The sequence below is a fragment of the Euwallacea fornicatus genome, chromosome 36 (assembly GCF_040115645.1).
Source record: "Euwallacea fornicatus isolate EFF26 chromosome 36, ASM4011564v1, whole genome shotgun sequence".
Classification (NCBI taxonomy): Eukaryota; Metazoa; Arthropoda; class Insecta; order Coleoptera; family Curculionidae; genus Euwallacea; species Euwallacea fornicatus.
The window spans coordinates 613,063-625,229 of record NC_089576.1 but is presented as its reverse complement, the minus strand read 5'-3'; the positions used below and the strand labels follow the sequence as shown (position 1 = coordinate 625,229).

The window sequence follows — 12,167 nt, the reverse complement described above, 5'->3', positions numbered from 1 at the left end:
GAAAATATGTAGTATTACTTGGTAGGATTAAGGTTTTTGAATATGGACAAAATTTGAAATATACTGTAATAAAGAAATTAGGAAGATAACGTGTTACTTTCCCGTCAATCCTTACTTTGAAAAAAAAACTAATGGGGATATGATGCTGAAATGAACAGGATGGGCGCACTTCCCATTAACCAGAAGAAAGCTGTTGGTAGATGACTCAATTTATTGTCGCAAGAATTTTGGGTAAGTCCCATAAGATTTTAAGCAGCCCTCAGAGTGTTGCTGATCAGAATCGGCGAACCTTAAATGCATTTAATTAGGATCCGTAATTTCGTGAGACAGGCAACGGTGCCTGCCAAAATCCGAATGCCAATGTGTTGTCTTTCCATGTGTTTAGGGAACAACTAAAAAACGTCTTGGACCATTTTTCAGTTTTTATTTAATATTTGAAGAAAATTCACATTTTCGTACAGATTTACAGGGTGCTAGAATGTAGTTATTTGCATTTCCAAGTCCCATAATCACATACTTGACTAGTCGTTAGTCCGCAGTCATAACAATTAATTAAAAGCCAGCAAGGAACATTATCTCTATTTGGGAAAATAGAATGTGATGGCGCAAAAATATCCCTACCCTCCGTAGTACCATCGGTTTCAGGCCCATTCTAACAAAGTCTTTCTTGTAATTTGTTTTTATTTGCGACATGCACTACACGTTCTCCCTTTCGTTTTAATTCTTCATCAAAATGCGTAAATGGGTATGTAAACTAACAATTATCCACACGAAATTTGTTCACATAAAAATAATTTTTATAGATCTTCATTACGTATCTAGCAATCTTCCAGCCACTAGGGCTCTACTCGATATCAACGGATGTGAGTAATGAAATATATGAATAAAACTTCATGTTACCAACTTATCTTTTATTACAGAACAACTACAGTTTCAGCTACATTATCGACTCAGAAGGGATTCTGAGCCAGCACACCGAAGAGTCTCGCAACGATGTGATCAGTGGATACTACAGCTTTCTGCAACCCGATGGTATCATCAGGGTGGTTCATTATAGGGCGGAACCGGGGAGAGGGTTTCGAGTGTACATTGCTTTTAGAAAGATACCCCGTAAGAGAGAATTAAAATGTTAAGTTATGCATGCATTATTTTTCAAAGAGCTATTTAAATCTACTTTTACTTTTTTAAAGTGGATTATTATTATGGTTTCTTCAGCTTTACGTAAGTCTAAAGGTCACTTGTTTTTATAGTGAGACACTTCTTTGTTAACATTTTAGGGATTGTTGCATCGGAGGTCGGTTGGTGAAATGTCATAAAACTTGCGCTTTTATGCCTTTAGCGATGGATTTATGTTCCATCGTTCGTTAAAATAAGGCATTTTTCCGAGTCTAATTTTCGTTTCTTTTAGATGTTCTCAAGAGCCTCTTAAAGTTTCCCAGGGACTTTCAGCATCCAATCAGATTATCGCAGCCTATCAGCACCATTCCAAGAGAACTCCTGGGGACCTAGTTCCCAAGAAAAAGAGCGGTCCGAATTTGAAATGAGCGTACTTTCTGTTCTCTTTATAAACAATGTAATAAACTGATAAGCAAGGAATTCCTATGTATTTCATGTTACAGTTCGGCGCTCACTTTGGAACCGTATTGTTCTTGTGTTAACTAACGAGTGCAACGTTGTGGCTTAAAATAATCACGGTAAGTAATCAACCAATGTTCCTTAATTAAGTAAATTAGTAACCGAAACTTCGTGGAGTTGGAAGAATACGAATTTCGCGAAACAAATTCGGCCAATATGGCAGAGGTCAACGTCTGCGCTCCATGTGTGTATGGTTGGTTGCGTAGATATGGTGTTCATTAGTGAGACCTATTACCCCAGAATCGGAAGAATATATTCATAGTTTATGTCGATTCTCATTTACTACTTCATGAATAGATGAGTCACTAGTTGATTCGAAGCTGAGAAATATCGCAAGAGTAGCTGTTTGCATGTGTATGAAACGAGTTTTGATTTTTTTCTGTTTGCAGCGACATCTCCCAAATGCTTAACTCTAAAGGAATGGAGATATCTGAATGCATGAAGATTAATACCTACGTGGCGCATTACTGTAATATGAGATTGCGCGTCGGAAACTCAAATTATCACGAATAGATGGCAGCACCTATCAGCATCGATTAACTTTATTTCGTATACATAGACTTAATCCTTAAAATCGGGTTTTCACTGATGAGCCAGAAATCCTGCCGAGAAATGAAGTTGAATGAGGATCCGAATATTTTCACTAATTACACGTTTTGTCTATGAGAGAAAATCGGACCAATTGGTACCAAAATGGAAAAAAAATGGGTGGAAAAAATTGCGTTTCGCTTGGTGAAAACGTAAATTTGCTACCATGATTACTTTGACTCGGCCATGAATATCACTGCGGTAATAAACTTGCCGTTTTTTCGCCTTGTTAAGCGAATAACTATTAATTTCTGAAATTTTCCTTCGCATATCCCGAAAATTCCGAGATAGTTTATATCCGTATAAATTCAATTTCCCTTTGTTTTTCAAATCACTATCGTGATAATAATCATTCACCTTCAAGCACTTATTCATTCATCCGTACACGCTCATTAAGCATATGTTTAGGTATGAAGGTATTTTTTACATACCAAAGGCCTACCATCTGTCGTTCTTCATTATTTAAATTTTTGGCTAAACTTTCATATGCTGTAATGGTATTGAAATTTGAGAAAATCATAGCTGTTAAGTTCAGTGGTTACGTTGATTAATCATATAGATAGGAGACCTATTACAGATTTCGATGTGTAGCTGTGATAGAGTCTCCATTGTGTCGGATTTACACAGGTAAAAGTTGCCACATCTTCCTACACGATGAACGAAAGTTTTATTTCTTCTTTGGAAGCCACAGCTTGTTCTTTCCTGTTCACTAATGAATCGATCTTCAGACGAGGAAAAATTCAACTCTTTTTAACGAAGGATTTTCGTTGGAGCTTTTCTGTCGCGGTGAGATGCTCCTGTTCGGTATGTGGCATGGTGGGATCGCGGCCCTCCTAGCCCTAGCAGCGCACATTCAGTTTACGCAATAATCGGTCAAAATTGCGAACATTGTGAATTTACGGAACGAAGACCTCTATCACGTGAATTTTGTTTATAAATAGTGAAGGGGAATCCCGGGCACTAATAGCGCAACGAAGTTGTTTATGCTGCGAGTATTCTCCGAATTATTATTGAATTACTCAATTATATAGAGTGTAACATATTGACATGAAAATACTTCAGGTGGCAACAGTACTCTGAGAAATAGTAAAAAAAATGCTGATAGACACGTGGTTAAAAACGCATCATTTTAGAGGTGTAAGGTGGCCACCACCCCCCTGAAGTAATGCCTTTCGGCGGTTCCGGGGGGGGAACAACGGTGAAGAGAGGTGGGTTTTTAGCGGGTAGGCGCCTCCCTTCAGGGGGTGAATCCCATATAACCCGGTCGCCAGTCCATCAGACCGGGTAGCTTTAGAAGGTTTTTCCCCTCTATAAAAAAAAAAAGATGCATAAGGTGGCAAATTGTCACGTGTTTTCTCATATTTTGAGTTTTTCTGTTGCACCTTTTTTTTTTAATTTGCCCAATCGCGCTCCTATTTTCTTTAAGACCTCATAAAAAAAAATTGTCAAAATCGTCGGTAGCTGTGTACAGGGCGTTGTTGTTCGAGTCATGTACTATTTTATGTTTTGTAGCTTTTTTCGGAACACCCTGTATGAATTATGATTTCAAATTAAAAATCCTTCCTCGTCGTTTTAGACATTTTGCCTCTTATGGTATTTTCGTATCCATCACCATTTTCATCGAATTTGCAAAAATGTCTATTCCTGCAATTTAGGAAAGTCCAGTCTACACATCCGGGCCTGTAATGTAGAATGACATGGCCGAGTTTCAGCCAAAATAATAATCGGACTTGATGTACACGCGAGGAAGACCCAAAATATGTAAAAAATGTAAAACTTCGCCACCCTGTATATGGAAAATAACGCGTTTTTGACCGTGGGTTTATAGGTATTCCTATATTATTTTGCAGAGTAATATTGCCCCTGAAATGTCTTCATGACCATCGGCTACACCCAACACGCGGGCAGTGCCGTTCCGAACTCCTTTTCCTTTTAATTCTTCTGTTTATGTGTTCATAGAAAAACGACCTACAGAGGATGAAGATTTTCGTCGAGTACTGACGGGATTCTGGAAACCATCGTTCATCTGAATATTGAAGAAATTGCCCACCACGGTGGGTCACTCAAAATATGGATCAGAGATCAGTGCGTGTGGCGGTTACAGTGGTTCAAACATTGCTGAATGGCCAAAATCAAACGGAAATAGATGCAATCTCGCTTAAATAAACAATAGTTACGGTATTTGAAGCAAATTAATGAGCAGTTTTTACATCGGCTACAGCAAACGAATTTAGTGATTTTCGTTTTTTACCAACAACTCTTGCACAGCTACAGTTAAATAAACAAAAATTTTACATTATTAAGACACTTTTTTTGATAACTTCCTAGCAGTGTTGCCAGTTTTCTTGTTAAATCCCTACCTTTTTCCCTACTACATTTTGTGTTTTTCTCAGAAACTGTATGAATTACGGCCGCTAAAACATTTTTTGATAAGCCGAGTAGTATGATGATTTCGATTTATAGCTATCGAAACTTCAAAAATATTTCAAAGCTGTAAAAGCTTAAATTTGTTATACAATTATTATTACGTCACTATAATAATTATTATATAATAATACGTGTGTGTAATTGTCTCCAAATTGCTTCTCCAATGAGGAGAAATTTGATATGTTGTCATGTTGCATATTAGGTCATAGAAAATATGTGGATGTTGAACATATGTATGTATTGTGTTTCGATTGGTTCCCAGAAGGAAAACAACCCGGAAAACTTATGTTCAGAAGAATGGTATTTAAATTGAAGGCATATGGTTTGCTTAGGCATTTATTTATTTATCGCGTTAAAAGATATTTTAATGGCCGTAACTCATAAAATTTCTGAGAAAAATGCCAAACGTAATATATGACTGAAGGGGGAATTTTATAACGATTTTAAAAATGTAAATATTCGATATTGCGCCTACATGGAAAACCAAGTGTCTTTCCCCAAAAGTGAGTACTTGAGAAGGAAACCGGCAACAATGCTGAGAAGTTCTCAAGTGAAGACATAGAGTGTTTAATTTCTTATTTTTAAAAGTGTTTTTAAAATGTTTCAAAAATGATCCGGGATACGCATGCGTTGACAAGAACGGCCAAAATTTTGAAAACTTTCATGAAATACTCCTCATTTGTGCTCTATCTATTTTATTTTGATTTACTGGCCTTTGCGTAAAACACTAGATTATAATGCGTTTTTTATCATATGACTTTTATTTTTTTCTAGTCAAAATCGCTACACTGCGGATACATTTTATTACAGAAAAAATGTTTGTCTGAAAGTCATCTACCTCTGCTAAAAAAAAAATCATTAATTCCTCTCTAAAGAATAAAAAAAGTCGCACCTGAAAACCTACACTGGTTTTTCGGTAGGCGCAAGAATGAGAAACTATTTTTCATCTCGAAAACGGCTACATGAGTGACAAAACACTAAGAAGCCTTTTTTATCACGAACCGAGGGAACAACAAAGAAATATATTCATATTAAGCAGTGGCGTATCATTTTTTTTTTACTATAGAGGAACTACGAAGTCGGTTAAGCTGCGACTAGCAGAAGTTTTACCGATGTATGATACCTGTCGCTCCACTTAATTAGACGCAAATCACCTCATTACAAACTCATCTTCCTGAAAACGTTTTTTTTACGACTTTATGGAAAAAGACACTTCCCACCCCAATCCTTAACAGACAATTCTCCGGTTTGTGGATTTCCCTCTCAATTTTCACTTTTGTGATTACCAAGCTTTCCATCGTCCCTTTGATTCCTGACAACTTTCGTCATCAATAACACCTCCGTTATCACTGACCTTCGAATTACTCATGGTCGAAACATCAAATGTCACGTGACCATTTACATCGTCCATCTTGTTTCGGCGCAAAACGAACCCTTCCGTGATCTCTTCGGAAGTGAGCTCGTGACACGGGATAATTGCAGTTTTCGCACAGCTTAGGTACTTTTCGTTTCGGAGCCTCGTTCGTGCCTCTGCGCATGGTTACCAAGGGGTCTTGGGCGCCACCCGTAAAGGCAATACGACCACCAGGGGGAGTTATCTTTTCGTCTGAAGATACTTCTTCATCTGCAAAATATCGGCCACTTGTGGCTCACTTTAGGGCTCTCCCTTTCGATTTTGTCAATTTAGCAGCCTCCATACCTCCACTTGGTCCTTCGGACAACCTCTGCCGCCTATGCATTTTCATTAAACTTGCCTTTTTTTTCCCTAAATGCTGCAGGTCGTTTACGTAATATTACAACGTACTCGGCAGTTGAACTTTTGCTGGGACTAATGGAGCCCTAAGAGGATCTGGTACGATTCCGTTTCCTTAAACACTTATCGCATTTGTGTGGATCCAATTTGGTTCTCCTGTGTTTAAGGTAAAAAGTTTGACTGAAAAGAAATGTGGCAGATGCGTAAAACTTCGGGCTGTAAAGTGGTAGTTTCACTGCGTAGGCATCGAAAGTACTACATTAAAACCTCTTTGGATCATCAAAGATGGGTTTTATGTCTATCGGAGGAAAAGAAGTTTTTGAGATACCTCCTAGTTCCCATTAAGTGAAATGTACCAATGCGTTTTAGACCTTCTAACCACTCTTGTGGCCTCACGAGGAGTTTTTGCGCTCAACTTTGATGCGCCGCTAATTTTGAGAAAATTAACAATTTTCGCGAAGAAACCGACGCTCAAGAATTTTTTTGTTTTTTGCTGACGTGTTTCATCAAAAATGTTGCTTCGATTTTGTAGTCTTCCCGTGATTTCCGAGCACATTCTCTATCAATCTCTATTGGTTTATGGATGGGAAAAAATTTCGATATCAACTGATTAGTTTTCGAAAGTGTAATCGTCGATGGTTGTAAAATAGTAGGGTGTCGTTCGAGATTATAAATAAAGGAAAGGATTCACCCATAGATGTGTGTGAAAGTGGTTTTTAGTTGAGCGAATTTCTTCGAACTCGAAGATGCGATTTCTTCAGGTGGGTCATTATATATCCTGCGTATGTCAAGTTCATTGGCGATCCTTTCGTGCTGTTAATCGGGAGTTTGTGAAGTGAGGTTTCGATTAAATATGGGGATTTTGGTAAAAACATTTATTTTCTGAATAGTATTGGAGCGTGTGACCTTAGGTCTCAATTATAAGAGTGCTAGAAAATTCCGTTTGTTCAACGATTTCCGCGGTTTCTCTCAGATACCACTACCACAGAAATTTATGAAAATTGTATTTATTGCTTGACCAAAAGTTGATAATTTAAGCCTTAAACTAACTCCATATGCCCATTAATTATTGTTTAAATGTCACCAAACTTAATTATTTTGGAAGATTAGTAATGAATTAGCATTGTTCCACTGAGCGTCTATAACTTTCTAATAGCAGGTGTCGGATTTTGATAAGAAAGCAAATTTGATGTCTTAAATTGAATTTCAATTTCTTTATATCCTTTTTCTTCTAGGTCTTATGTTTGGTTCTCTCAGGATTCACGTGTCTCAATTATAGCAGTGCCGTGACAGTGCATCAGTATGCTCCTGAATACGATGTAAGTGCGATAAAGCTCTAAGTGCCAGTTCACAACGTATCAACAATCGTTAGATCCCATTTAAAACTTTGCTTAAAACTATTGAGCCATAAAAAGAGTGCTTTGTCTGTTAATATTTGGAATTTCCACCACTGTGCCCTCTATCGCTGTATGCAACGTCAAACTACTTCCTATCCCTATAGCTGTCACCTTTTTTTATTATATGATGCTAGACAAGGACAGAAATAAAAGGTTACTTGTTTCAATCGGTTCGAGGTCATCCAGGGGTTGTCTATGCACGCTGCAGGGGCCGTTCTTCGAGTACTTGTCATAGATCCGTTTCATTAGTTTTGAACGCGTGTTTTTATGTATTTTTGGGAATTGAAAAGGGCGTTTTTAAGAACAAAAATAGACTTGTATTAAAAAACTACTCAGAACTTAAGTTATCGAGCTTAATGCTACAATGAATTTCCGAACCTGCCCTTGCATGTACTGTTACCGAGTCATTTGCGTAAGCAACCGGATATATACATCTAAGAGAACTTGAACAAATCTAGTGATTTACTCTACCAAAACAACAAATCTCAGTACTAGAGGAGCATCACTATGTTGAGAAAGCAACGTTGCCGGATAAAATCCGAAATTAAGGGCCACAATCTTTTAAATTGCACTGTCGATATTCTAAGGATCTGGGACGCGGGAGAATCATATAGGTAGGCATATCCAAATCAGTATTAAAATTTCAGAAACCTGCAGACTACAGCTTTAGCTACGGAGTAAAGGACCTGCACACCGGAGACGTGAAAAGCCAGTGGGAGAAAAAGGACGGGGACACTGTTAAAGGACAATATTCCTTGGTGGAAGCAGACGGATCTGTCAGAACTGTGGACTACACCGCCGACAAATACTCCGGATTTAACGCTATTATCAAAAAAAGTGGTCCCTTGCACCATATAACACATGATTCGAAGGATGCTCTCAGCCATAGTAACGTGATCTTGAAGCCCACCCATGCTTACGCCGAGGCCCAAAAGGAGCCGGAGGAGCTGTATGAGTACTCCAATCACGCCAGCGAAGGTACAATACCTATAAACCAAATTTTCAATATTTGGCGGTTAATGAATAACGTTTCTTGCAGATGCCGGTCAGTTAGACGCAAACTTAGATGAGAAAGAACAAGAATACGCGTATGTCAAATCTGAAGATGCGGCAGCGGCAGAGGAGTCTCAACGAGTGACTTTAAAGTCAGAATACAGACCTAAAAAGCCTCTCTTCAGGGTCAAAGAAGAGTTTGAAAACGTGAAATACCTCCCTCATCTCCCGGTGGATTTAAGCTTATTGCAAAAAGCCTCAATGGAAAAGATCATTCCCCTGGATATTCAGGAAATAAATCCTGTCGAGATCCAGCTTCACCATGAAGATAGCACTAAAAAAACGATTTCAACTAAGCCAAGCGAGCTTACTCAAGAGGAACTTGATAAATTCTTAGCGGAATATTACGCAACTAACAATAAGCGGACGTCGCAACCGGTGATAGAAACTGGGTTTAAACCAATTCAACCTGCGACCAAACCAATGACCTCCACGTTCCAGCAAATTCCCAATACTTTTAAATCGGGCAAGAAGCCCCAGACCACTCCAGGGTTGAAACATTACTCGACGAAAACTTACAATTACGGCATTAAATTTAACACCAGACTGCCCAAGAATAATCAAGGGCAAGGGCACGCTTACTCGCCGAAAGTGAAACAGACCCTAACTGCAGATAGGCACAAAACGGGGCCGGCGCAGCATCTGCAGGACCAGGGGCAAGGGTACGCTTACCAACCAAAGCTGAAGCAGACTTTGACTGCAGATCGGCATAAAGCAGAGCTTACAAGGCTGTACCGGAGCACCTCAAATAACGGGTATACCCGGTATGCTAAAAGAGTGAGTTATGAGGCATGATAAATTCGAGCGTGAAGAGATAGGTATATGGGTCTCAGCACGAGAGGTATTTCTCTACTTTTTACCTGAAATTTTATGAAAAGGGAAATAGCATGTGTTTAGTCTAATAGACGGTCATTCCATAATTGAAATGACATAATGGCAAAGTAACGTAATTTTACGTAATTATTAGTTGTAGAATATTTTATCGTTTTGACTTTTCGTGAGTCGCGCAGAGCCGAAGCTGGCTCGTGGACAATTTGGCCGATCAATGACGGACCTTTGGGTCTTCCAACGAGATCGTTCCAGAGTCGGTCGGATAAAAGAGGCCGGACCAGTAGCACATCAAAATCGAAATTTATGTGTTTTTTTTTTAATTAATTTTCGGCAGTGGATACTGCGAGCGGACAGAGACCTCTACACCTCCGATTATCGTTTTGGATTAGGTGCAATATAGCAAAACTACCTTTTAAGCTCCTAAGGCTTCGATTTTTACAAGAGCTGTCTGGGACCTACCCCAGCTTCTAGGAAACTGGAGATGGCCCCTAGTATCGCGTCCACAAGGATGTTTTGGGTGCACTTTTGAAGTGCTCCCCGTAGGTCCCCAACATATTGACGAGTCCTAAATAGTATTGCCCTTTTTATAGAAATTCTATCATAAAGTAGAAAAGTCCACTTTGTGATGACCCTGTACATCACGCAACGGTCATCATAATAGTACTTATCCAACAATTTTCTTCAAAATTATCTAGGTACTTGAATACTTCATGGCGATAAAATGGAAATTCGTTGTTTTTCAGGGAGATATTTAAGCTTTCTCTTTTAGCAGTCAACAGTTTGTTAGATGGATTTACACTAAACCACATTGTGACTTGTTTATAGTGCCATTGATTCTTCATTCCATTATAATGCTCTTGGACTGCTGACCAAAATTTAGCAATTAAACTATACGTACAATCGGATGAGTTCCGAAATTTCAAATGAGTTCGCTCCTTCTCATGTTAATCTCATCTACTATATGTACCATCGACACTATCATATGCCGTAGAAACTATTATATACTATAGAAATTAGTATTATGTAATACGATTGATTATAAGTATTTTATTTATTTATTTTTAATACGTTTTTTCTGGAAACTAGACTTTTATTGTATTAAACTTTTTACTCTATACGTGTTCGATACTTCTAGCCCTTATTGTATCCGCTACGGTTGCAAAGTACCTCCGCCTATTCTGCGTAAGTACCAACGGAATAATGTTGAAAATGTGGGTAGAGTTCTGCTTATCCCTTCTTGAGTCGAACTGATTTTTCCACCCCCAGCAACGTCCCATTTTCAATTTTCGGGGAAGCAAAAACGTGGGAAAAAATGGAAACAACCATCCTCAACATAATTTTATTAACAAATACAAAGCAAAGGTGCATACATTTTTGAGCTCGCTCTCTCCTACCCCCTCTAAGTCTCTTATTTTAACCTTTGGAATAAACTACTGACAAGAGAATTGAAAGCAAAAGCGTGGGACTACAAGGTGATGTAGAAACACCGGAGAGAATTATACAGAGTGAACGACATAACTTTTTTATAATCTCTCCGTCTTCCACCGCCTGTACTTGTAAACTTCCCTGGGCGAAACTTGTTAATAAACGCCTGAAGAGGTAATTGAAGGCCAAAACAGGGATTCGAAACGACATAGAGGAATTTCGGAAAGATTCTGCCCGGCGAATAATAATAATCGTATAAATAAATAGGCCGATTATATCTTCTCGCATTAATTCACAACTGAACGATTTATTGAACGTTATAATCCCATATAACGTTAAGACCGCGATTTATGGCTTGATCTAGTTTGCCTCATATCATTAATTTTATTAAGCTACCTGATGCAAAATCGTTCTCTAAATCATGCATAAATAGGTAGTTTATGTGATATAATATAACTTCATAGAATAAAGTGATATTTTCAGATCGCTCGTTTCGTAGTTTTTGGGCCAATGGACATTGGTAAATTTACATGGAAAGCAACTTTGATGGAAAGACGTAAATACTGTATAAATTGTCCCACTGTTAGGAATGTTTAAAACTCGTTTGTTCTTATAGTTTAAACATGTTTCCAAATCACGTAATCTGATTTCTGAGCTAGTTTCCATAGTTTTGGAGATATTTTGTGACTGTGAACTTCGTTACCACTACACAATGGACGTAGGAATATCGACGACAAATGTTCGGAAAGTTCCTATTTGTTATCACATACTAGGTATTTCCAATTGGGGAAGGTATCCTTAGCAAATTCAACGAGGAGAGTTATGAACAGTGCCGGTTCCTCTATAGGATCAATTAGTCCACCCCCGCCAACAACTAAATCCAAAATTACCCGAGAAAACGTTGTGAACATTTTACGCTCTTTCATTTTTGTTCTTCTCATCTTCGTCAACTTTCTCTCTCTCTCACTCTCACTTATGTTTCTTAGTTTCCGTCAGAACCCTCCTTCCCTAAATCCCATTTGAAGGATCGGTTGATTGGTCCGTATGGACTTCACGTC

At 38.4% G+C, this 12,167-nt stretch overlaps 3 protein-coding genes across 4 annotated transcripts in view; 2 read left to right on the top strand and 1 right to left on the bottom strand.

Annotated features, from left to right (window-relative positions):
* Positions 1–12,167, top strand: part of sra (RRM_RCAN_like domain containing protein Sra) — a 102,315-nt gene that overhangs the window by 53,950 nt on the left and 36,198 nt on the right. The window lies entirely within an intron of this gene.
* The window catches only part of LOC136349024 (cuticle protein-like), a 78,357-nt gene that overhangs the window by 56,777 nt on the left and 9,413 nt on the right, over positions 1–12,167 (bottom strand). The window lies entirely within an intron of this gene.
* Positions 7,092–10,794, top strand: LOC136349061 (uncharacterized). 2 transcript variants are annotated; one of them, XM_066300347.1, is made up of 4 exons: positions 7,092–7,164; positions 7,639–7,722; positions 8,448–8,778; positions 8,840–10,794. In XM_066300347.1, exons 1-4 carry the CDS (start codon positions 7,150–7,152, stop codon positions 9,646–9,648), a joined length of 1,239 nt encoding a protein of 412 aa, XP_066156444.1. In that variant the 5' UTR covers positions 7,092–7,149; the 3' UTR covers positions 9,649–10,794. The 2 variants fall into 2 exon arrangements, with proteins under 2 accessions (XP_066156444.1, XP_066156445.1); XM_066300348.1 differs by having other exon boundaries at positions 7,154–7,268.